Source organism: Hippocampus bargibanti, linkage group LG17 (assembly GCF_051943395.1).
Source record: "Hippocampus bargibanti isolate YZ-2025 linkage group LG17, ASM5194339v1, whole genome shotgun sequence".
NCBI classification, from domain to species: domain Eukaryota; kingdom Metazoa; phylum Chordata; class Actinopteri; order Syngnathiformes; family Syngnathidae; genus Hippocampus; species Hippocampus bargibanti.
This window is the reverse complement of record NC_142750.1, coordinates 12819022-12845143: the sequence shown is the minus strand read 5'-3', so window position 1 is coordinate 12845143 and position 26122 is coordinate 12819022. Positions and strand designations below refer to the sequence as shown.

Sequence of the window (26122 nt, the reverse complement as noted above, 5' to 3'; positions counted from 1 at the left end):
GCGTACAATGACATGTTTATATTTTTCTAAAGATTAGTCATTTGCAGCATTCTTCCATCTCAACCTGTATGACAAATAATAATATTGGTGTTGAGCAGATTCTTTACTTACAGACAGTGTAGGTGTTCAAATAAATACCTGACATGTTTCGGCGACTACTTCCACCTTCAGGTATTTATTATTATTATTTATTTATGTCAGGTATTTATTTGAACACCTACACTGTAAGTAAAGAATTTGCTCAACATTAGATATCAAGTAGACAGGATGAACTTAGTACAACAATAATATTGGTGTTTGTCAACGTTTTCCACGAAAAAAATGGTTAAATGTGACTCACCATTCTCTCCATACGCATCCCATTTTCACAGGCCACCTGTCGAAGGACATCCACGTCTGGAAGTCCCCACTGCGGATGCCTGAGGGTTGAATTAATTTCTTTTAGGTTGCACGGGACTGACAGCATCTTCCAAATGACAGGCGAGGATGTAAAATACACTCTTGTACGGAACATCGAAGTTACTAAGTACAGTACAGTATTTGTTTTCTTGAGCAAAATAGATTTATTTACATCTTGGAAAATAACAGGATTCAAATATCTCAAATCCATTTTCTGTAGCACTTTCTCATATGAGTCATTATTTGATTGACATTTCATCAGTAATTCAATACATATTTTGAAGAGGACATCGAATGATTATGAGGTCGATATTTCTTCCCCTTTCTAAAATGTGTTTTTTAAATTGTTTTCATTTCCCCTTAAAAAACGAAACTGAACAAATTACGATACACACACTTTCTTCCCTGCATCCAATATGTAAATAAGATGGGACAAGGCAAAACTAAACTTACACTGCGCAGCTCTTCACGAAGGAGTTTGTTGCATCGTGGCGTAACAGTAACTTTAATACATACGCCTGGAAAAAAACAAGTGCGACCATAAGTCAATTTCCTGCCAAAACCTGCTTTTATAAGTGTGGTACATAACCCGTATATCACCAGTTGGCCATTGCCAGGTGACCAAGGGCATCTTCTAGGTGAAGCGGATGACATGCTGTCCAGTTGCGGTGAAGAGATACGGGTTGGATTGCTCCTCCATCGCCGATGTAAGCAACAAGCACACTTTCTCCCAATTCCTCTCTGCCTGAGGAGACAGCAGCGTGGTATGTGGGAGGGATGGCGCCCAAGAGACATCCATCAGGTGTCTTCTGCAAGGTTCAAACTTGGATGTGCCATGTTAACCGAGGTGAGATGTCGTTGGTGGCAAATGAGTTGCAGATTACCCGTGTAATAGGATTAATTGACTGTAACTCTACCTTCCACTTGTTAGTTCCATTGCAGCACACTGTCACATTTACATGGGTAACTGTGAATAAATTGTACTTAGTTTAAATGTAACATACACTTGCCCTTTGCTTGAGCATTTTAGTGAACAAAAAAACAAACCAACGTCCCCCCCCCAATACCAAAAATACTGGCTAGTTATGCTTATGGGGTAGTTTCTTTTAAACTTGCTTTTTACCTATAAGAAACACTAAATTGTCATGAAAGCAATGTTGTGAAGGCAAGGCTTTCTGAAAGGACTTTAAGGTTCTGTTTGTGATGAAATGTAGGGAAAGAGATTCCCATTTCACAGTGAGATAAGAGCATTGCCATCAAATGCTCACCCGCAGAAAAAATATCCTTTGACTGTAAAGTGTCCTTGAGAGTTGAAAGATGCTTAAAATGAAATGTATTATTATTATTATTATTATTATAAATGCTGAGTAGTTTTACTTTATTTGAATGTTACTATGCCAATGACCATTTTGCCCAGATAAATACAGAGGGTTGTGTCAGGAAGGGCCTACGACGTAAAAGCTTGGCCAAAACAAACATGCCAATCAAACCTCTGAAGATGGAGGACACTGATTCGCTGTGGCAACCTCTGAAAGGACAACCGACGTCACTTTTTTGTTTCTTAACTAACATCAGAAAAACGTTTTACAGCATCTAAAATACCCAAAACATGCAGTATGATATTTTTATTCAAATGCAAAACACCAATAAAAATTATTAAATGTCCAAAATCTGCAAAAAAATGAGCTGCGAATTGGGCATTTTCAGAAAGTCTCGCCCCCAGTTTGTGATGTCACGCCAAGACGTCTTGCATTGCTTGAGAATCAAAACAATGGCTTCAGATTCGGAGAATATCCTTTCTTGTTACACCTCCAGTTATGAATATGATTAACATAGTTCTGAAGAGGAAAGCATACATGTTTGCAATCGATTAAAGAATTTATTCCATGCCATTTTGAGGCAACATTGGGGAGAAACGATCACCAGAAAAGAGGCACAAAATGGTGACCTCCAGTGGCCACCTCCGTTTCCAGAGGCTGATAAATTCCTTAGATGGAGCTTCGTCACCCTCTTCTGGCGGTTTTTGGGTGCAACACAAGGTTTTCAGACCAAACAATACAACAAAATACATTGACGTGATGGAAGAACTGCTACAATGTGTCTTTTTTCTGTCAGGGGGCGTTCCTTTAATGACGTCACATACGGACTCGTCACCAACTCAAAAACAAGACTTCCTGAATATTCAGTGCAAGTTTAAAACGTAAAATATAGCTATATGCGGTGAAATCTTTTTAAAATACGCTCAGTAGAAGTCATTTGAAGCCATTTTACAAATTATGGACACAACTTGTCCGGAGACGTCGGTTGTCCTTGAAGGGAAAAGAAGAAGAAAAAGTGGAGTGGGTTGAAGTGAACCACTCTTAATAGGGAGTCGCTTGAGGAGCCAACATCTGCACCTGGCCCCTTCGGTTGGAGCCACACGTGATTGCTCAAAATCCGTGGTAAAAGAAGGGGCACACAAACGAACGCTCACCCGCACACACACACACATAAAAGGGTACTTTCGATAAAAAGGTTTCTTCAGCCGTCATCTGTACTTCTTTGAAGGTGTGAGCCGTTTCACTCCTCATCCGAGAAGCTTTGTCATCTAAGTAAAATTTTGCTGGTAGCTCTGGCCCTATATACAGTTCCTTGCAAAAGTATTTGGCCCCCTTGAACCTTGCAACCTTTCGCCACATTTCAGGCTTCAAACAAAGTTCTAACATGTTAATTTTTTTGTCAAGAATCAACAAGTGGGACACAATCGTGAAGTGAAAAACATTTATTGGATAATTTAAACTTTTTTAACAAATAAACTGAAAAGTGGGGCGTGCAATATTATTCGGTCCCCTTGAGTTAATACTTTGTAGCGCCACCTTTTGCTCCAATTACAGCTGCAATTCGCTTGGGGTATGTTTCTATTAGTTTTGCACATGGAGAGACTGACATTCTTGCCCATTCTGCCTTGCAAAACAGCTCAAGCTCAGTGACGTTGGATGGAGAGTGTTCGTGAACAGCCATCTTCAGATTCTCAATTGGATTCAGGTCCAGACTTTGACTTGGTCATTCTAACACCTGCATATGTTTATTTTTTTAACCATTCCATTTATGTTTTGGATTATTGTCCTGTTGGAAGATAAATCTCCAGCCCACTCTCAGGTCTTGTGCAGATACCAACAGGTTGTCTTCCAGAATGTTCCTGTATTTGGCTCCATCCATCTTCCCGTCAATTTTAACCATCTTCCCTGTCCCTGCTGAAGAAAAACAGGCCCAAACCATAATGCTGCCACCACCATGTTTGAAAGTGGGGATGGTGTGTTCAGGGTGATGAGCTGTGTTGCTTTTACACCAAACATATCGTTTTGCATTGTGGCCAAAAAGTTCAATTTTGGTTTCATCTGACCAGAGCACCTTCTTCCACATGTTTGGTGTGTCTCCCAGGTGGCTTGTGGCATACTTTAAACGAAACCTTTTATGGATATCTTTGAGAAATGGCTTCCTTCTTGCCACTCTTCCATCTAGGCCAGATTTGTGCAGTGTACGACTGATTGTTTTCCTATGGACAGACTCTCCCACCTCAGCTGTAGATCTCTGCAGTTCATCTAGAGCACATGTGTCAAAGTCAAGGCCCGCGGGCCAAATTCGGCCCGCCACATCATTTTTTTCGGCCCGCGAAAGCAAATCAAACTTGTTAAATTCCATGATGATTGCTAAAATCTGAGCCAAAATTTCATATTTTTGGATGTCAACCACAATAAAAGCCATTATTCTTGACTTCAGATTTGAAAACGAGTTATTCATTAATTTGCTGTGTGCTCTATATGTAATATTTGAAGGGATTTAAACATTCTAATGGGTTCCCCAAATTCATAACGGCCCTCGAGAGGAAACCATAACTACAATGTGGCCCGCTGCAAAAAATGACTTTGACACCCCTGATCTAGAGTGCATCTCTGATCATTTTTCTCCTAGTTTAGTTTGGAGGAACAATTAGATTTGACGCCTCATGGAGGATTGGCTGACTCCTAAGTAAAGCGCATTACAGTAATCGAGCCGAGATGTGACGAAGGCAGGAATTACTGCTTCAAGGTGCTCATGCCGAGGGGTTTTATTATCGGCAACTGCCTAAAATGAAAGAAGCAACAATTTGTCGGTCAAATTTAAAGTCACTGTGCAGTTGAAGACCCAAGTTTGAGACTGTTGATTTCAGGTAAGGAGCCAGGAGGCCCAAGTCAAGAGGATGAGATGTGCATGGGCCAAAGAAAATCAAAGGAACAATTTATTGATGACAAAAAAAATGTCCGCAATATGAACGTGTCACAAGTGCATTGATACAATCATTAAATAAACACATTTTTGTTCACGATTGAATTTGACCATTTCCATTCATCTTTCATTGAGGTGATCACAGGCAGCTGTCTCCCATCGCACCTGGTCTCTCCAGGGCATTCTTGCGACGCGCCACAGCTTCCAGGATCTTCTTCCGGGGCCCCAACTGGATGCGAATGCTTTAAGGTCTTCGTCGGAGCAGAGCATGAGCGCCTCCAGGTCCAGGTGCTCTCTGGTGAATGCCAGGGCAAATTCGGGCAAGGAGACAGATGACAAGAATGCATCAAGTGGAGATGTTTCCTCCTCATCGTCATCCAGACCCAGATCGTCCTGCTCCCACGGGACTTCCACGTTGACGTTACCCTCTAGGCCAGAAGAGTCTTCCTCTCCCTCCATAGTTTTATTCTGAACGAGGTAGCCAAGGTTCTCGTTGTTCCCACCGGCGACGTCCTCTGTGTCCAAGCTCATCCTCTTCATGAATATAAGACCACCCAGGCCGGGCCTGTTGAAGATGGATTGTTTGACTTGGCCTAATTCAGCATTCTCCCCGTACCCGGCCTCTCTTTCATCTTTGAGCGACCTGTCGTCCTGCTCATTGAAAACATCCAAAAACTCTGGATCTTCCGACGGCGTGTCCTCCTGCTTGAAGAAGATAACGTTCCCATCCCCCGCAGATCTCTGCAGAGTGTCCTTTTCTTTTTTCCCAAGCTTCTTTTGCAGTGTTCCTTTCACCCTGGATGTCAGGGAGTCGGATTTGTCAGAGGCGATGAGTTTGGAAAACTGCTCATTGACGCCAGTCACGGTGCCAACGCTTGACAACGCCGAGGAGTCGCTCGGATCTGAAGAGGCGTCCGTCCCACGGTACAACTTATCCATCTTGCTTTGGTGTCTCCGCTTCACCTTCTCACAAAGTTTCACCCGTTTTTCCGCTTCCTTACTGGCCTCTTTTTTTAACCGAGCGACTCTCTTTGCATTCTGGTTGGTCTGCTGAGAGGCCGCGGCATCCAAGAAGCGCACACACTCCATGCGGTCCCGCGAAGCAGCTACATCCATCGCCGTGTGCAGCTCGTTGTCCAGCGCGAACAGGTTGGCGTCGAAACTGACCAGGAAGCTGAGGATGTGCATGTGGCCATTGGCGGCGGCGTGATGCAGCGGCGTGTTTCCCCAGATGTCACTTCTGTTGGGGTCTCCGCTGTCACACACAAAACACCTTCACATTACTTGTACAGTCATCATTATTCCACAATATCCCATCCATTGTTCAATACCACTGTAAATGCCGCTGATACATTTGTTTATAACTGCTATCCCATAGTTGACCAGCAGATGGCCGTGCTTTATTTTTCTTGACATTATGTTGGGTCGTTGTCCAGTGGTGGGCCGTCAGGGCCAGCAAGGCTTTCTCTGCTGGCCTAACATAATCAGACATCATAATTATAATAAAAGTCAATTTCATTAAAAGTATTTTTTCTAAATATATATATAATTATTCTACATACTGTTTTCTTGATGTTATATTATATCCATTTGGTTATGCTCCTTTCAGTGTTGTAGTTTTAGGTCAGAGTTTTTAATCCAATCAGAATTCAGCTAGTTTGTGTCGCCAGGCTGTATGAAACCTGACCGACGCCTTCAGAATCAACAGTGAGGGCGTCTGTGCGCTGTACATGAACGGGCACATGTAGTTGATATACAGTTGCGATAGCCAATCAGATCACGAGTTGGCACAGTAAGGCCAGCTAGAGGGCCTCACGTTGAACATGACGTACGCGTCCTGTGATTGGATACTCACTTTACCTCAGCCCGGAAACCCGGAAACTTTAGCAGAAAACCCAAAAAAAGTCAAAGTCAGCTTTATTGTCAAATATGCTAATATGCATGACATACAGCACAGATCAAGTATATCTACTCGCTTTTTTTAACCCACACTGGCTGAAGGAGAGGACAACTCGCTGTCTCATGTAGGTAAGCCTATTCTCAAGAACAAATGAAAAAGATTTGTTTACTTTTATTATCAACAAATAGTTCGTTTTGTGAACGTCTTGTTGTTTTTCTTATATTAAACTGACATTTTGTAATGTAGCGTAAAATCTTGTTAAAGATTGCATATTGTTGGTGGAATTAATAAAACTTTGTGGACAAATGATTTTAAATTTCCTTTTATTTTTAAGTGTTTGCAGTATCACGTATAGTGACAAGTTCTAATTGCTGATGCAGATTTATTGATGTGTAATCGCTCCGGAAAATAGCCTGTGTTGTACACGATTAAGGTGATGCCACGCCCAGTACTGCGTGCGTGTGCTTTTGTAAATGATATCTCCAGCCGTTGTGTCATAAATTATGGTATTACGAGGGATATTTGTTCAAGTCGGACTAAGCAGGACTTCACTGAAGGCCTAGGTGTGAAATGCACGGACCACCACTGTCGTTGTCACTTCCTGCACAGCGGGCACAGTGGTTTGTACGACTTTATTGCAAATGTTTTATTTCATTAATGTAAAGTCCAAATGTTTGTGTAAATACTAGCTATATTTTTATACTTGTTTGTAGTTCTACGGTGGTGGTGTCTGTGGTGTGAAATCACATTGAATAATTCACCATCAGTACAAAGAACCGGAGTCCTCTGTTTCGAATGGAAGCACAACCACTTTTGCTCATTAAGGTCACTAATCAGAAAGGAAGTCCAAGATGGCGCCAGAGTAGGCAGCCATCAACAAGTGCTCCTACAAGCCTGGTTTAATACGTTTTTTTGTGTGTGTGTTTTCTTTTGTCACTTTGTGTTGTTGTCCGTCATGTGTAACAGATTTTTTTTCAGCATTCTTGGCCACAACATTGATCAAGTTGGAGACTGTGCTGGGCGATTGCGCATTTTCGGCAGCACAAATATGCCAGCACCGTTTTTGATTGGGAGGAATGACAGTATCATTTGACTGTCATCGCTTGACAGCTCTGGGGCCATTGCGCTTTTTTTTGCGCCTGTAATGGGCAACATTTTCACAGCCCCACTTTGTTCAGCGAAAAAGGCGGTGCTGGATGCATGGCTTGAGGAGCCCGCAATGAGAAGAAAGGAGCGTCAGTGCAGAGCGGCGATGCGTATGTGGAACTGTCGCGACTTGGAATTGAAGCGGATTTACGTGGGACAGGAGATGTGAGACAATCTCTTTCGTCAATGGATGCTACAGCTTTGTGTTTGCTTGTAAGATTTAGCTTGTAGCATACGTGCACATTTCACCATGACGTCCCTGATCCACTGGTGGAAAGGCGGTTTGATCCTCACCTCTTTCATATAGAACTGCTTCGATGAAAAGGTTTCTTCAGCCGTCATCTATAAGTATAGATGACGGCTGAAGAAACCTTTTCATCGATGGACCACTCCTGTATGACTGACAGCTTACACAGATGTAGAATTGCTTCATCCAACAAAGATGGTGCAGAAAGTGCTGAAGCTTGAGTGACTGTGTTGTAATATTACAGTAAAGTCTCGTTATATCGATATTCTTGGGAGTCAGAAAAAATATCAATATAACCGGACTATCGATATATCTTGCGGCATGTAAATTTTCTCCTTGCGTTCATAGAAATAGTATCGTAATAAGCAGTACTGTCGATATAACGAGACCATACTGTATTTTGTTTTTTGTTCTTTTGACTTGAAGATTGCGCCGCGAGAGTGGCTGTTCCTGTATTTTGTTTTACGACTTCTTCCTTTCCTTAACTCTTCGTTCCATAATTTTGCTGCTGTGAAATGTAAATTGATCTACTTTGAGATTTATAAAGGCTAATCCAATCCAATCTGGGCTGGAGCCTATCCTAACTGTCTTTGACACTCAGCATAAGAGTGATTTGGGTTCCGACAGTCCGCGAGTTTTGTCTTAATGCAAAATAAACAAATAAATAAAAAGTTATTGTGACATCACTGATGAATCGGAGTTGACTCGACAAATATCAAATTTGCATGAGCTTTGAAAATCTCAAGTGAGTCAACCTTGACCACCATAGCTGCAAATGTTCACAAATGTTTTGATTGCATCACAAGGCCAATGAAATCATTTGAAAATCACAGGCAAGAGAAATTGGTAATCCATTAGGATGTAAAGTCCTCAACAGGTGCGCCTCAGTGTTCCAGTAATAAAAAGTCATTACAGGAGCAACTGCTGTGCGTGCCGTGAACAATGCGACAATTATTTATGGGCATATTATTGAAATGAGCCTTGCCTTTCCTTGGGAGGATGGTCAGTGAGAATGACATGCTAGTTAGTGACCAGGATCTTTTGTGGTGCCTAATGAGGGCTGGAGATGTGGGATGAATAAAGGATTCTTTTGTTGTTGTTGTTTTATCCTCCGGCTGAAATATTTGGCCCAGCCGATTAGAAAGTTACCATGAAATTGAATCAAAGTTTTAGTTTTAGTTTTAGCCGGCCATAGTGAACAGTAGTGAGTCGTGTTTCAGCACGAGTAAAATGATTTCTCTTTGCACATCGCCCTTGACGTGCACCGATTACAATAAAAACATGGCTGCAATTATTGGACCTTATTTTAAAATATTGTAAATGTTGATCATTTAGCAGTTATACTAACTACATTACAGTACAGTTAACTACATTTGCTGAATTTTCTGACTTGTGAAAAACCTATTAGTGTGATTGAGCACACACAGACACACGCACACACACACACGCGCGCGCGCACACACACATGCGCGCACACACACACACACACACACACACACACACACCGTTTGTTTGGTATAGGCAATAATACTGTAAAGCAAATTCTAGACGAGGAAATAAACCATTATCGTTTCTGCAAGCCAAAGTAAATGTGATTAAAATCTATTTTGAAGAAAAATAAACTGAGCAATTTAAGATAATCTCACTAAGCCCCTTTACATTATTTCTGTTCAGAAAATGACAAACGCTAAAAGTTTAGGATTCCAATTAGGTTTAAATGATCGAGGTTCTAAATTTAAATGATGTAAATGTTAAATGAATATAAACATCAAGATACAGAAAAATTCTCACCCTCGGCTGCATATGAGCTGGAGCGCATCCACATGTCCGTGAAAAGCAGCCAGCAAAGTGGGCGTCATGCCATCTTCATCCGGAGAGTTCAGGTCCTTCCTGGTGGCCTCCTTCAAAAGGTCCAGATAACCGTCAATGGCCGCTTTGTGGTAGCGAGACATGGCTGTCCTCTCCGAGGATGACAAAGAGAGAGAGCAGAAACAAATTCTTCACCTTCCTCAGGAGCACAAAGCCTTCAGACCAAATGAGCTCACACAGGGCGTCAACATTTCAGCAGCTCAGAACCATAAAACCATGGCAAAGTCCAGTCCAGTGAACAAACCTCCCATTATGTGCAATTTGCCTGTTGCGGGCCTGCTTTATAGATTCCATTCGACAATACTGTACTTATCTCTTCTACAGAGTTGGGGAGCATTCATCTCAAAAATTTGTAGGTTAAATAAAAGGCAAATAAAGTAGAGAAAGAAAAAAGTGTTTTCATTTTTAAAAAGTTCTGGAGGTGCGTTGTTGGGCGGCTGATTTTCGTTTCAATGCTGAACTTTATAGCCCATAACAACATCGTGTTTCGAGCTGGTACGGGATCATGTCAACCAAGATTGAAGTGAAAACTAAACACCCATTGTGCAGTGACGTGCGGCGAGGTTCATTGCTGGTGAGGCACTGACGTCATCAATGACGTAACCGCTCGTCTGTTCTTAGTATTTGAACGGTAAATGTGAAAATTCAGCGATTTTGAAAAAAATCCCAAAACGGTGAAGTTAAATGGACAAGAACTTTAAAGTACAAATCACTAAATACATCTAACTATTTAATTTATTTTTTCATTTGATATTTCCATGACAGCTTTCCACGATGACAGGTGAGGCACTGCCTCACCTGCCTCCACTGACTGCACGTCACTGCCATTGTGGTTGCAGTAACAGATTCATTTGTTTTGATTAACGTTTCCGCAGTGAAAATGTGATACTGACCAGTTTAATTCATCACAGCAACTGACAAAAAGCAAGAACAATGGCATAAAGAAACAAAAAAGGCATTTTATGTACTTTTCAAAATTAGAAACGTTTTTTGTTTCTTGACTTTATTTGCCTTCTATTGCCATCTATTCATAGCGAATCTTAGCGAAAGAAAATACATGGCATGAAAGGGGAGTAAAAGAAGCTATTTTTATAAAACAGCAAAACACTTCACTAAATCGCCACAGTAGTGTGAGGTTTAATTTGGATCATGCTTACAACACACTTCTGATATCGTTTCCACATAGGCTTAGTTATGCTGATGAGGTGATACCAGAGCAAATGTGGCAATCAGGCCAGTCGTAGACCATAATCAGTCAGGACAATAGAGGTAATCAGTATAGACTCAGGAAATAATCCTCTGCTCCCCCAACTTTAGAGCAGGGGCCTATCATAGCAGAGGTCTGGCACCACCACCCCTGGACAGTAGGGATATATATATATAGGGCCAGAGCTACCAGCAAAATTTTAATAATAATAATAATACATTTCATTTATAAGCGCCTTTCAAAACTCTCAAGGACGCTTTACAGTCACAGGATATTTTTCTGTGGGTGAGCAGCGGCAGCCACACGTGCCAGCGTTCACTCAACTCGGAAGTAACATAAAGTAAAAAAAAAAAAAAAAAAACAGAACAAATAATATGATAAAACAAAGACAAAGAGAGTCACAAACAGGTCTAGCGACGTGCAATGTCCTTTTTCTGGTTTGGATAATTTTAATTCCATAACATTTTTATGTACTTTTCTATGAATTTCTCATTGGGCTATTTTAAGCCTGTTTTAATATCAAACCTCTTATCATTGAATTTAAAAAATATATAAATTTTATCAATCAAATAAATGTACAATTTCATAGAGAGAGCATTAATTTGAAACCGTCATTGAAATACATTTACACATGAGTGGCTGATGATGGAAGTAGCCAAAACATGTTTTCGCTGACGAAGCCTCTTGGATGAGAAGCGAAACGTCCGACACCTTCAAAGAAGTACAGATGACGGCTGAAGAAACCTTTTCATCGATTGACCACTTCTGTACGACTGAGAGCTTACACAGACGTATTACTGTAGAATAATTGAGCTATATTTTTTTTTACATAATTTTGGCCTAATGCCAAATAAATAAAATATGAATATACGTGCTTTTATTTAACTTTGTTGTCCTGTTAGTAATGTTGCTTTCTAACTAGCGATCTACCGAGGTAGCTCGCTACCTATATGGTAGTTTAACATTAGTGTCGTGTACTTGCCTCATGATTTGCTAGATGGCGCTCGTAGGTAGTACTGCCTTGTGCGTTACACGAAGAAGGAACGCGGAAGCCTTATGAATGGGGGGGATTAACAACTGCCTGACTTCCTCGTTCTTCTTATCTGACAGTTTGGCATACCCACGTGAATGTTTGACTCCTAACCCAACAACTATTACTTATCAATCCAAGTTAAAACTCGAGGTTTTTGCCACACCAGCCGCTTATCATCACCAGGAAAAGGCTGTCAACATGTCCGTTAATGGAAGTTCGCCGGTCGCCCTGCTGTCCTACGAGACTTTGGTTCACGCTGTGGCGGGTGCGATGGTGAGTGAAAAAAGGAGATCGCAAGACGTTAATACTAAGCTTTGTGTCTTTCAACTGAATCTCTGTTATTGTATGTGTTATTTTAGGGCAGCGTGACAGCAATGACCGCCTTTTTCCCTTTGGACACAGCGAAAAGTAGACTGCAGGGTTAGTTCCCATTGAAAAGACAGCCACAAAAAAATCAAGAGAACGACTAATAGCACTGGTGTCATAGTGTTATATTATTATTTTTAGTTTTTTTTTTACACGAACAGTGGTAGACAGCCAAAATAACTACAGATATTTGCAATATTCACGGGCATATATACGTTCTCTTTTGAAAAAACAACAACATCACTGAGGTGTTGTGACAGTCTCCATGTATATCCAAATGTCTCTATGGTACTTGTCAACAAGTGACTAAAATCCTCCCACCATCGCTTGTTTTTATTTATTTTTTAGTTGATGAGAATAGAAAGTCCAAATCCACACCAGCCATCTTGGCCGAGATAGCACAAGAAGAAGGCGTGTAAGTATGCAAATAGTTCGATCCTGTGCTTGGTGATGTGTGCAAATGACTGACACATTGTTACAGGCTGGCTTTGTACAGAGGCTGGTTCCCAGTCATCTCGAGCCTCTGTTGTTCCAACTTTGTCTACTTCTATACATTCAACACATTGAAAAGACTGATAATCACAACGCCACAACAGTCGAGACTCGGCAAAGACCTGCTCATGGGCATCGTATCAGGTGAAATAAAATCCGCTGTGAGATATTGTCAAATTAATTTGTCCCATGCCGAAAACATAATTGTGTCAATAGAAACCATTTTCCCTGTTGCTCATGTAGGGGCAGTGAATGTGATACTAACAACGCCCATGTGGGTGGTCAACACTCGTCTAAAACTCCAGGGGGCAAAATTCAGAAATGAGGACCTTCATCGAACACACTACAAGGGCATTTTTGGTGTGTGTAGTGTCAACTTTAAATCCAACTTTTTCAGTCTGTTTAGTGGGTGACTTATTTTGTGCCTTTCCTTCTTGAGATGCGTTCTCCCAGATTATAGCGAACGAAGGGGTGGCGACGCTGTGGAACGGCATGCTGCCCTCGCTCATCCTAGTCTTAAACCCGGCTGTGCAGTTCATGTTCTATGAGTCCATGAAGAGGGGAGCGGGAAAAGGTGGCAGGAAGGTGAATGGAAAATTTACTTCGGTTTACTCCAACATTCCAAGAACATTAATTGTGGGTTAGTTTGAAAATTGTCGCCGGCGATCTTCTACAGATATCATCTGCAGAAATCTTCATCATTGGCGCTGTTGCCAAAGCCATCGCAACCACTGGCACGTATCCACTGCAGACAGTTCAAGCCATACTCAGGGTAAGTACTGGATGATGTGAAAAATGACCTTTCTTTCTTTTACCCTTTTATTCGCCAATAATGACAAACTATAACCTGATAATCTATAATCCAATAACATGATAAAACAATTGCTGTAGTAACCAGTCCCTGAAAGGGTTACGTTGCTTCAAGTGTAAAATCGAATGTGATCACTCAGAGGTGAATTGCTTTAGCCACGATGGTTTTTAGTTATGTGGGATTTTTTGATTGCTGCTCCTTGCTTAGTTGGATGTTTAATCAATTTATTGATTAATTGAATCTGAGGCAGAATAGCTTGCAGGAGTTGTTTCTAACCAGTAGAGGCGCTGTTGTTGTGTTCGCCATCCAAGGAGTAACAAACATGATATAATAATAATAATACATTTCATTTATAAGCGCCTTTCAAAACTCTCAAGGTCACTTTAACAGCCACAGTATAAGTACAACTTGTTCTTCTGTGGGTGAGCAGCAGTAGCCACACGCGTCAGCGTTCATGCTACCCGGAAGTAACTTTTGGTTTCACTCCCTGGTGCTTTCTTTCTTTGTGACTGCTTTATTCCATGTACATGAGAGCTAGTCCATGTTAAGCGCTTTGTTTTATTTGTGATTATATGCACGTTTTAGGGCATCCAAATTATGGATTTTCTCTCCCCAAAAAAGTAGTCTGTGAGTATTCAAGAGCGAATACTCATAATGGTAGCAATATGGCAAAAGTGGTTGTAAACATCCCTGTTTAAAAAAAAAGAAAATTAGCATACACAGTTAAATACAGTAGTACAACTAACATTGAATCATTTCGTCCCTGATCCACTGCTGAAAAGGACACTTTGATCCTCTCCTCTTTCATCTAGAACTGTTTCATGTCACAAAGAGGGTACAGAAAGTGCTGAAGAATGAATGACTCTCTGCGTTGTCATATTATTTGTTATTTAGTTTTTTACTTTGTTACTTCCGGGTTGAGTGAATGCTGGTGCGTGTGGCTGCCGCTGCTCACCCGCAGGAAAAATATCCTGTGTCCTTTAGAATTTTGAAAGGCGCTTATAAATGAAATGGTGAGTATAGTTTTTGCTTTTTTGAATGTTGCTGTTCCGATGACCATTTTGCGTTTGGGAGCCTTTTACTGAGTGAGTTGCTTGTTCTGTAGCCACAAAGGGACAGACGTCTTCTTGTGCCGGTCCCAAGGCCGGATAAATACAGAGGGTTGTGTCGGGAAGGGCATCCGACGTAAAAGCTTGGTCAAAACTAACATGCGGATCAAACCTCTAAAGATGGAGGACACTGATTTGCTGTGGCGACCCCTTGAAGGGAAAAGCCGAAAGGAAAAGAAGATTATATTATTAATAGATAGAAAGATAGCTAGGTAGCCAATCGATAGCCAACAGTTCCATCCATAATTCTGCATTTGAAACCATAGTTTCAGAAAATTTAGAGAGCAATTCTACTCTTTCAAGCAGTGACGTGCGGTGAGGTTCATGGCTGGTGAGGCACTGATGTCATCAATGACGTCACCGCTCGTCTCTACTTAGTATTTGAACGGTAAATGTGAAAATTCAGCGATTTTGAAAAAAATCCTAAAACGGTGACGTTAAATGGACAAGAACTTTAAAGTACAAATCACTAAATACATCTAACTGTTTAATTTATTTTTTCATTTGATATTTCCATGACAGCTTTCCATGATGACAGGTGAGGCACTGCCTCACCTGCCTCCACTGACTGCATGTCACTGCTTTCAAGTAATACAGTAAAGTCTCCTTATATATATCGGTTATATCGATAGTACTGCTTATTACGATACTATTTCTATGAACGCAAGGAGAAAATTCACATGCCGCAGGATCGGATATATCGATAGTCTGGTTATATCGATATTTTTTCCGACTCCCGGGAATATCGATACGAGACTTTACTGTATTTTCATCAAAATCAACCGGTTATTCCATATTACACCTATTGTAACGGATTTTCTTATTTTTTTTGATTGACACATTGAAACATTTCATAAGTTTGTGTTCTGCACATTTGTCATTTTGTAGATAAAATTTTGTGTGCTGTCTATCATACCGATGGAATCACTGTAGATTTTGCTTCGATTACATGGGCTCTCAATGTTAAACATGCTTGATATGTACATTTTTACTGAGTGATTTAGTGTGTGCTTGTTTTATCAGTTTGGCCAGTACAAAGGTGATGGCAAGGGGAGCCTAATGGGAAGTCTATCAAGTATTTTCTCATTGCTGATGGAAAGGATTCAGTAAGTCAAAGTCAGCTTTATTGTCAAATATGCTAATATGCATGACATACAGCACGGATGAAATTAATTTCCTCTCGAACCCAGCATGCAAGGCACTTATAATGACTTTAAGTGTTGCTCTCAAGACGCACCGACAACCCTGCTTTGTCTCTTCATCCATATTGCTGACTGTTTTGTTCAATATAATACAGTAAAATACATATTTATTTGCCTAGCGCTTTTCACAACAATTGTAGTGCCTGCCCACTATATACATATATATCAATATTAACTTATTCACTGCCATTCCCGAATTTATTCCGATAAAGCGTTGATCAGACCTCTGGCAATGTTTTTCCTTCCCACCAGGGGGCAGCATTTGCCTTTTGTACAATCACCCCCACCTGCACTTCATATTACTTACTATAGATCCATGTAACTTGGGAACTCTTTTTTTTTCCTGATCAAAGAAAAGGTTTCTAATGCTGAATTGGATATTCATGTAGTCCTAAAACTCAATAGTCTGTGGATCCTGGAATTCCAGTGACACTGACAAAAACCCTGGCATTGGACTGGACACATTTTTCGCATGTCTGGCAGTGAATGAGTTAATTAAAAAAAAAACTTGGAGTGTAAACGTAAACAACTGAGACATTGTGTTTGGGTAAGTCCGCACATCCTCTTAAAAATGGATAGAGCTCCGCTCATTAATAGATCATTCCAATCGTCATTCATTTACACTACAGGTGTCAAAGTCAAGGCCCGCGGGCCAAATCCGGCCCGCCATATCATTTTTTTCGGCCCGCGAAAGCAAATCAAACTTGTTAAATTCCATGATGATTGCTAAAATCTGAGCCAAAATTTCATATTTTTGGATGTCAACCACAATCGAAGTCATTATTCTTGACTTCAGATTTGAAAACGAGTTATTCATTAATTTGCTGTGTGCTCTATATGTAATATTTGAAGGGATTTAAACATTGTAATGGGTTCCCCAAATTCATAACGGCCCTCGAGAGGAAACCATAACTACAATGTGGCCCGCGGCAAAAAATGACCGACACCCCTGATTTACACAAACTAGAACAGTTAGTGTGAATAATATGGTGTCATTGTTGACCCGTATATTATTTGATCAACTTTATCAGAGACATTATATTCAGTCCAAAAAAATCACCAAATAATCACACTTCAACTGGAATTTGGGTTGAACCGCTACAGGAGCTAAATTATTTCATATCAGTCTAAAGTCCAGATTGTATTTGGATTAACAGTGATGTGTATGATGCCTGGTGGTTCATTAAAAATATGTGTTCTATTTGTAACAGGAAGCACGGTGTTCTCGGACTGTACAAAGGCCTGGAGGCCAAGCTGCTTCAGACCGTGCTAACGGCCGCCCTCATGTTTGTCGTATACGAAAAGATCACTGCCGCTACCTTCAAGCTCATGGGCCTGCACAGGAAGCTAAAGCAGTGAGTAGGTAGTCACTTGCAGTACAAATCCAGCCGTGCCAGGTGTGGATGCATTGAAAACTGGGATTGACAGTTTCCCAGACTCCCCTCAACGATGCACATGAACCGAGAGGTGAATTCCATTAAATCAGGGGTGTCAAAGTCATTTTTTGCTGCGGGCCACATTGTAGTTATGGTTTCCTCTCGAGGGCCGTTATGAATTTGGGGAACCCATTAGAATGTTTAAATCCCTTCAAATATTACATATAGAGCACACAGCAAATTAATGAATAACTCGTTTTCAAATCTGAAGTCAAGAATAATGACTTTTATTGTGGTTGACATCCAAGAATATGAAATTTTGGCTCAGATTTTAGCAATCATCATGGAATTTAACAAGTTTGATTTGCTTTTGCGGGCCGAAAAAAATGATGTGGCGGGCCGGATTTGGCCCGCGGGCCTTGACTTTGACACCTGTGCATTAAATGGATCAAGTGGTTCATTTGAGCATTCACTTTGGTTGTCAAAGTAGCTCATATTTGAATAACACAAAGTAATTTACCTCAAAAAGGTCCTTTACCGAACTGGTTCTCATCCTGATTTGATTTTCAGGGAATACCGAAGATCACTGCTCGTCTTAATGGAATTAAAAAAAATTAAATGTGTTTTTAATTGAACCAAAGTTGTGTGTGACTCTGAATTAATGACCAAAGGAAAACAAAAATCATACTAAGCGCTCTTTAGGCATGTTTATTGACACAGTGGTATTTTATATCAAAGGTCCTCCTTAACATTGATTTTAGTAATTGTGACTGGAACTGATGTGGGTGGAAGAACACAAAGACCAATTGTATGCAGTTTTGTTTTGTGAGTATAAGCGATCTGCAAAAAAAGAACCAATGGTTGTCCAATATGACTTTTTTCTTGAGTCACTTCCATCATGAAATGACCCATTGGACCGGGTCATCTGTTGTATTAATAATGTGTGTGTTTCTTCTTTAAACATGATGTGAAGAGACTCTAATGTGGCGTTTTGGTTCAATTGTAAATATAATTGCAAGGTGTTACGTCTTTAATAATTTAATCGTTTTTTTTTTTTTTTTTGTTATTTTGACTTCAAGACGGCGCCGCGAGAGTGGCTGCCTTTCCAGCAACTCATGTATTTTGTTTTTCTACTTTCATTCCTTTCATCACTTTGCTGCTGTGAAATGTAAATTTCTCCACTGTGAGACTAATAAAGGCATATCCCAATCCAATCCAATAATACACCTTGAAACGGACACTATTCAATGGTCACTTGTTAGACATAACACTGGCTCATATCACTTGGGTGCTATGGTTACCTGAAAATAACTCTTTTTCACTTTTTTCGTATCCTGTATGTTGCCTCAAATTAATTATCTTATCAAAATCACTTAGTACTGTTGTTGGAATACAAAGGGTTTAATTAAAAAAATTCTAATAATTTCGAGACTGAAGTGTTTTTTTTTCTTAGTTTGGAAGAACAACAACACAGAATTCCCTCAGTAGTTACTTTTGTTGGCATTGTATGAAAATCAAAAGTTCAGAGTTTTTTTTTAATGCAGGTGTCATTTCATACATTCACATTTTTGTTTTACAACTCTAGCAGCATTTTATGTACTTGGTGGCAACTTGAGCTGAATGGAGCCAAGGCCTTATTAAAGGACAACCGACGTCACTTATTTGTTTTTTAACTGACATCAGAAAAACGTTTTATAGCATCTAAAATACCAAAAACACGCAGTAGGATATTTTTAGTCAAATGCAAAACACCAATAAAAATGACTTAAAGTGTCCAAAATCTGCAAAAAATTGAGCTGAGAAATTGGGCATTTTCAGAAAGTCCCGCCCCCAGTTCATGACGTCACGCCAAGACGTCTAGCATTGCTAGTGAATCAAAACAATTGCTTCAGATTCGGAGAATATGCTTTCTTGTTACACATCCAATTATGAATATGATTCAAATAGTTCTGAAGAGGAAAGTATACGTTTGCAATCGATTAAAGAATTTATTTGTGCCATTTTGAGGCAACATTGGGGGTAAATATCTCAACCAAAAAAAAGAGGCAAACAAAAGAGGCGCTTGGACACCCTCTTCTGGCCTTCTGGCGGCTTTTGTGTGCAACACGAGGTTCCCAGACCAAACAAGTACAGCAAAATACATTGACGTGATGGAAGGACCGCTAGAATGCATCTTTTTTTACGGTCCTTTAGTGACCCTCACGTATGGACTCGTCATCATCACAAAAAAAACACGAGTATTCAGCGCAAGTCTTAAAACGTAAAATATACCTATATGTCGTGGAATCTTTGTAAAATATGCTCAGTAGAAGTCATTTAAAGCCATTTTACAAATTATGGACACAACTTGTCCGGAGACGTCGGTTGTCCTTTAACTGATAACACACAGGAAGCTTCAACTTGCGTTGGGCACCACGATAAGATGTTCTGGGGTTTGTTACAATGTCTCAATTCATGCGAAATCTACCCATTGAATTAACAAGTTATTCATTGTTTGCACTGTGATGAACATGTATACAATTCCATTTTTGCTACGCCGCGCCAGGCACGTGATTTGCTTACTGGATACTACATCGCAGAGTTGTGTGCAACGGCGGCTGACACTGCATTTAGAGTTCTTGCCGTTCAAGTTAGTCATTGTGTGTCCTTGTTGAATTGCGTTACAACAAGAAAAATGTAGCAACCTTTTCAATTACAGACTTTTCTGAGTGTATCTGGGAACCTTACAGGTGAGATTTGTTTTAGCTCAATTCCCTCACATACCAGTCTGGCAGAAAGGAAAAAGAAGAGTCCCTGTGGACCGAGTAAGTCACATCACAACGAGGATTCCAGCAGAACAGATACACCACACTGAAAGACAGAGAATATATTTGAAGGAAGATTTCCGTGTGTCAACATTGTCAAAGAAATTTCAAGTGGCTTATACAGGTACTCCTCGGAAAATTAGAATATCATGAAATAGTTTATTCATTTGATAGAGAATAAGAAGTTATCATATTTAAAAGTTTCATGCTGTTATATGCTTAGTCAACATGTGTAACTTGAATACACAATTGAAGCACAGACAACCTGGGGTCAATCAAGTCAACACACAGAGCAAGTTACACTGACATCTTCATCGAGGAGATCTGGCCTTGGACAGAATTTAGGACTTGGAAAACTCCTTATCATAAGAGTAATTTAGGACTTCAAACTCCTTCACAGGAAGAGCTCATTAGCCAGGTTACAAAGTTATCAGTTCATGGAAAACACAATGTTTTATTGCTTACAGCTGTTCGTGCTTAGAACTCAAGAGGTGTGGTATTCTAATCAAGAAAACTATGTTTTACTAATGTATCACTTTAATTTGCATATACTCTCAATACATAGCTTGGCAGAGGGCTGCAGAATTCAGGCGTCTGTCATGAATGGCTAGGTCTCCTGCCGGCAGTAAGACAATATTTCTGGGTTCGAGTCTTCGTTCACAGTGTCCGATCGAACATCTTTGACATCATTTCAGTAATTCAACTTAAAAGGTGAAATGAATATATTATTTTGACTCATAACATGCATTGTAAGATAGCTATTATTTGTTAGAACTTTGATTATTCTGGCTTACAGTTTTTGAAAACGGCAAAATCAGTCTACAAAAATTGGAATAGGACATGAAATAAACAGGCTATCATTTATACCACGCCGCATTGAAGCAGTAATTCAGGCAAATGGGGGCCCAACCAAGTACTGAGTACACAAAATGATTATACTTTTCTGATGGCTGACATTCCATTTATTTAAACTCCTTTTTCTGTTTATTTCATGTGATATTCAAATTTTTTTAGACTGATTTTGCCGTTTTCATAAGCTGTAGGCCATAATAATCAAAATTCTAACAAATAAAAGCTTCTAATATCTTGCAATGCATGTTATGAGACTAAGTAATATATTTATTTCACCTTTTAAGTTGAATTACTTAAATGAATCAACTTTTTCACAATACAGACGCTCCCCAACTTGCGATCAAGATGCGTTCCGAACGGTCGTTTGTAAGGTTTGTTCGTTAGTTGTTTCAGTGCTATATATTGTATGGAATGCATGTTGAAGGCTCATATAAGTATGTTTAAGGTTTATATAAATATGTTTAAAGCTTGTATCTTCTTTTCCTTTCGGCTTTTCCCTTTGAGGGGTCGCCACAGCAAATCAGTGTCCTCCATCTTTAGAGGTTTGATCCGCATGTTTGTTTTGGCCAAGCTTTTACGTCGGATGCCCTTCCTGACACAACCCTCCGTATTTATCCGGGCTTGGGACAGGCACAAGTAGACATATGTCCCTTTGTGGCTACAGAACAAGCAACTCGCTCAGTAAAAGGCTCCCACCTAAATTTGTACTGAAAAATAAACATTTCCTAAAATATCTGCTCTATAAAGATGTGTGCATGTACAACTAGAGAAAAGACGACATATGTTACTACAAAAAATGTTTGTATGTACCGTTGTTCGTAACTCAAAAGTTCATAAATCGGGGAGTGTCTGTATTAAAATTTTCTCAGTAGCAGTGATTGGTGAGATCAATAAATATGAATATTGATTTATTCATTCGCAAGAGCCACTATTTACAGCTCATTGGGCAATGGAAATGCTGGTAACTCACCGGGGATCGTCTTCGGTAGCCACGCATTTGACAAATGTCAGGAAGTCGCTGCAGAAGTTCATGCAGACTGTCGGCTTCCAACACCTGTCCTCAGCCTGCTTCACAAGACGCGGATGCGTTATTGTGATTGTTCGGTTCACGTTTGACCTTACCAGCTGCAACGCCTACCTTGATGAGGCGTGAAATCTTGGAGATGTGGAAAGTCTCGACGGAGACAACAACTCCGTCATCATCCCGGAAACCCGCCACAATGCGAGGGACTCCGGGAAGGAAGGACTGTGCCCACCACTTGAGCAATTTGAACCTGATGAGCAAACAATCCAAGATCTTCATCTAGGGCAACCCCTAATGCAGTAATTTTCAATCTTCAGTGAGCACATATTTAACATTTCTCACCGGTAAAAGTTGCTCCGCTGTTTGGGGGTAGAGATCTCTGCAGACGTCTTGAGCTCTACGTAGCAGGCAGGTGGAGCCGGAGCGTCTGGATCTTTGTCCCGGCAGTCCACTTCGCCGGAGAACAGCAGCCTGTGATCCGAGAGACGGGTTTGGACCACCGTGCAGAAGGCCTCGTTGGTGTTGACCACGCCGCTTGAATTGGGGGAGCCGTCCATCTTGTCTTGAAGACAAGAGATTGTAAATATGTTTTAAAGGCAACGGAACTTGCCAGAAAGTGACCCGAATGAGGACTACTCCTAGAGAATATGGATGGTTGGGTTGTCAAGTTATCACATCGAATGCCATATGTGATCACCCTTCTTTTATATTTGGCCTTAGTCTAAGTCTGTACAGTGATACCTCGGTTTACAAACCCCTTGGCTTACGAACTTTTCGGTTTACGAACGTTACATTTCTGAAAATGTTACCTTGGCATACAAACTTTATCTTGGCATACAAACTTCGTACACCCTGCCTCAATGAGTGATGTGTCGTTCGCGAACGAGCCCGTTCTAACAACAAAATGGCAGCTGACTGTTTTAGTCTTCTATTCCCTGGCCCCAGTCTTTGGTTAAACCCATGTGATTGGTCAAGAACGCAGCAGTGGGGGGGGGGGGGGGGGGGGGTTAAACATTAAAGAGACAGGCAGACGACAGTGAGAGAGTTTCAACTTTAATACTAGTTCAAAGGCAGAGTGTAGATTGCAAGGTTAAAATATCCCATCAATCAGGCTCCACAAACAACCCGCACAAGCCAGCTGTACACTTGATGCAAAAAGCTATCAACCCAGCTAAACAGAACACAATTGATGAGGAACTAGATACAATTATCACAGAGAAAGCAGCGACAAGGGATCATTCCTCAAGATGGTGAAAGAGGAAGGTTAGTTACGCTCCTCATCAAGTGTTTAATGCTGATGAAACCAGCCACTCCATTCCATCAACCCATCAACGACCATCACAAAGGTAAATAAAACAACTTTATTATACCACAGCAGTTATTATACATAAAATAAGGTATATTTTGTGTAGATTTAAGGCTTAGAAAATTAGTAAGTAGAAAATGATGTTTTATGGTGACCTGGGAACTGATTATTCTCTCTTTAATGGTTTCCTATGGGAAATTAATTTTTGGGATACACACTTTTCGCCTTACACACTCTGTCTGGGAACCAATTACGTTCGTAAGCCAAGGTATCACTGTACTACCCTCCCTTCCCATGTAAGAGCAACTCCCCTGGAGATGCTATTAAAGGAAACAATACTGGAGATGTCTGACCATGAAAAAAAATGACTATTAAACGTGCATCCCTACCTGCACACATGAACTGCTCGAATTTGTATCCCCAGTACATCATTTCTTGATGCCTCCCGGTGCGAGTTTCACGATCCCGGCGAGCGGCATCTGTTTCCACTTCGCTGACATAAAGTGTCCCCTTGAATTTGGTGACAGCCAGTAACCAGCCCTCTCGTGTTTCGTAGGGCGTGGTCAGAAGTTTGGTCAAATGGCCTCGCCACGTCACAAAGTCGACATCGAAAACGCTGTAAGGGAGGGTGAATACAAACCAAAAAAAAAGGTACGTGTGGTGACGTCGTTGTCGATTCTCAATTTCCTGTACTTTATCGACACACACACACACACACACACACACACACACACACAAATATCAAATCGGAAAAGATAGCATACTGATAGGTAATAAGTCTTTTTTACAATACAGTAAAGTCTCGTTATATCGATATCGGTTATATCGATAGTACTGCTTATTACGAAACTATTTCTAAGAACGCAAGGAGAAAATTTACATGCCGCAGGATTGGATATATCGATAGTCCGGTTATATCGATATTTTTTCCGACTCCCAAGAATATCGATATCACGAGACATTACTGTATTTCATTTGTGGAATGCGAATTAAACAGCGAAATCCCTCCAATGTTTTTAGTCATCACAGGGCCCCGAGCAAATGTGATGCAATTTGAAGTCGTCACCAAGTGACAAAATGGCTGCCCCCTGAAGTGACTAAACAGGTGGATTTGGCTGCTTAACTTCTATACCACAAATACATTACCTGAACGGTGTGTTTGGATTGGTGAAGACACATAGTTGCAAAAAAAAAAAAATACGGCTTCACCTTTAATATACAACACATACACACAACAGAAAATCATGATGTCAAAACAGTTTTTAATAAGATACATTCTATAACCTATTGTACGTTTATAAAGTACGAGGAAGAGGTTTATTTTTAAAATTTGCAGTCATTTAAAGCTGCGTTTTGAATTAAAATTGCGGTTGTGGAACAAAATAAAATCATTTAGGAATTATTGCAATGTAAGTTGGATGGCAAATAAATCTGCAATTTCCACCTCTACTTACGATGAAGATGACGCCTCCCCCCTCTGCGTGAGTTTTGTTTTATTGGCCAAGATCCATCGGAGGATGTGGTCCAGCTTTTCTTTCACATTTTCATCCCTTTTTATGTAACGGTCGCCATATCCGTCTCGCAGGTCAAAATGTGGCCTTTCTTCAGGTTCCACATAGTACCTCAGCTGCCTACTGTCATTGAAGAATCTGCGTTCAGAGTCCAGAGAAAATTTACCTACTTCAACAGGCTGCTTGTACAGGGGGAAGTCTCTTTCATAAAGGTCTTTGCTGGTGCTCAAACACTGAGCACTTGGTGGCGTTGAACCAGCTGACAGCCAGGACTGTTGCTGCATATGGTTTGGTTTGGAAGATTTATATTTTCTGTCATTATCATCTCTCCATCTCTTGCTTCTTTTCCGCTGGTCTTGAAAGCTGGAATTGGGGGAGTGGTGCTGGTTCATGCTTGCCTGGTGGGGTGAGAGAGGAGGGAGAACATGAAATGGTGATCCTCCATTGGAAATTGCCGTCAACTCCAGGGTTGTCCAAACTACACCATTTAGAAAAGTCAAGATTTGTCAACCTGCATCAGTGTGTGACCTCACAAATGTGCTGTTCATTTTCAAGGCTAGGGATTCAGAATGGGATGGCAAATTGAGTCAACCTGAGCGAATACTTTATAATAATCATAATACATTTCATTTATAAGCGCCTTTCAAAACTCTCAATGACACTTTACAGTCGCAGGATATTATGTGCATCCAATAATAATATTGCACTAGGACGTGGGTGCTGTGCACTCATCAACAACAATACACGAAATTATGAACAACGCGGGTGAAAAAACGCTTGTAGCAGGTGATTTTGTTGTTGTTTTTAGCCCACTTACCTCATTTGGGATTGGTCCGATCAACACCGGAAACACGAAAAAAGAAGAAAACGAAGCTAGCAGGCTAGCAAGCTAACTAGCCTATACTGTACTGAATAGGTTTAGCCCCCACTTCCGAAAAAAGCTGTTCTTGCTTCGCTATCAAAAAGCAGACTGCACGTAAATTGTTTATCGCTACCGACTGTTTCGGAACTTACACCATAACGATCAATACTGGTCAATTCTGTTTGTTACATTTGTAAAAATAATCCAACATAAACATAAATAAACAAACTCTGGACATGCTGACCACTGTTAACCATTGGGGTCAATATTGCAAATAGAAATCGGCTGGAACTCGGTTCGAAGAAGAAGAACCCAATGCTGTCGACGGAATAATGTAATTACGATTGTGACCAGAGAGGGC

At 40.5% G+C, this 26122-nt stretch overlaps 4 protein-coding genes across 5 annotated transcripts; 1 reads left to right on the top strand and 3 right to left on the bottom strand.

Annotated features, from left to right (window-relative positions):
• Positions 1-16: 16 nt before the first annotated feature.
• LOC148885824 (methyltransferase-like 26 B) lies at positions 17-1300 on the bottom strand. Its single transcript, XM_089019343.1, is given in 4 exon segments — positions 17-64; positions 341-438; positions 855-917; positions 1000-1300. Coding segments are annotated over 4 exon segments (408 nt in total). The 5' UTR covers positions 1199-1300.
• Positions 1301-1900: 600 nt separating this feature from the next.
• On the bottom strand, positions 1901-10279 carry anks4b (ankyrin repeat and sterile alpha motif domain containing 4B). The gene is given in 3 exon segments (XM_089018077.1): positions 1901-4887; positions 4890-5899; positions 9729-10279. Coding segments are annotated over 3 exon segments (1275 nt in total). The 5' UTR covers positions 9890-10279; the 3' UTR covers positions 1901-4783.
• Positions 10280-12067: 1788 nt separating this feature from the next.
• Positions 12068-19462, top strand: slc25a17l (solute carrier family 25 member 17-like). The gene is made up of 9 exons (XM_089018916.1): positions 12068-12319; positions 12406-12466; positions 12761-12827; positions 12894-13048; positions 13148-13264; positions 13344-13489; positions 13581-13676; positions 15848-15930; positions 17238-19462. Exons 1-9 carry the CDS (start codon positions 12074-12076, stop codon positions 17383-17385), a joined length of 1119 nt encoding a protein of 372 aa, XP_088875042.1. The 5' UTR covers positions 12068-12073; the 3' UTR covers positions 17386-19462.
• Positions 18792-26071, bottom strand: dxo (decapping exoribonuclease). 2 transcript variants are annotated; one of them, XM_089018914.1, is made up of 7 exons: positions 25717-26071; positions 24843-25297; positions 23778-24004; positions 22425-22644; positions 22197-22332; positions 22029-22126; positions 18792-20252 (listed from the first exon to the last, which is right to left on the bottom strand). In XM_089018914.1, exons 2-7 carry the CDS (start codon positions 25289-25291, stop codon positions 20144-20146), a joined length of 1239 nt encoding a protein of 412 aa, XP_088875040.1. In that variant the 5' UTR covers positions 25292-25297; positions 25717-26071; the 3' UTR covers positions 18792-20143. The 2 variants fall into 2 exon arrangements, with proteins under 2 accessions (XP_088875040.1, XP_088875041.1); XM_089018915.1 differs by having other exon boundaries at positions 22029-22123.
• Positions 26072-26122: the final 51 nt, after the last annotated feature.

Bases quoted from the DNA above. Each gene is read 5' to 3' on its own strand.
- dxo (XM_089018914.1), bottom strand. From the start codon at position 25,291: ATGAACCAGCACCACTCCCCCAATTCCAGCTTTCAAGACCAGCGGAAA. The intron at 24,005-24,842 runs GTAAGTAGAGGT...CCTCCCTTACAG, and splicing joins GGGGAGGCGTCATCTTCATC to CGTTTTCGATGTCGACTTTG. The intron at 22,333-22,424 runs GTGAGAAATGTT...TTTGCTCATCAG, and splicing joins CAGCGGAGCAACTTTTACCG to GTTCAAATTGCTCAAGTGGT.
- slc25a17l (XM_089018916.1), top strand. From the start codon at position 12,074: ATGGGGGGGATTAACAACTGCCTGACTTCCTCGTTCTTCTTATCTGAC. The intron at 12,320-12,405 runs GTGAGTGAAAAA...GTGTTATTTTAG, and splicing joins ACGCTGTGGCGGGTGCGATG to GGCAGCGTGACAGCAATGAC. The intron at 12,828-12,893 runs GTAAGTATGCAA...ACATTGTTACAG, and splicing joins ATAGCACAAGAAGAAGGCGT to GCTGGCTTTGTACAGAGGCT.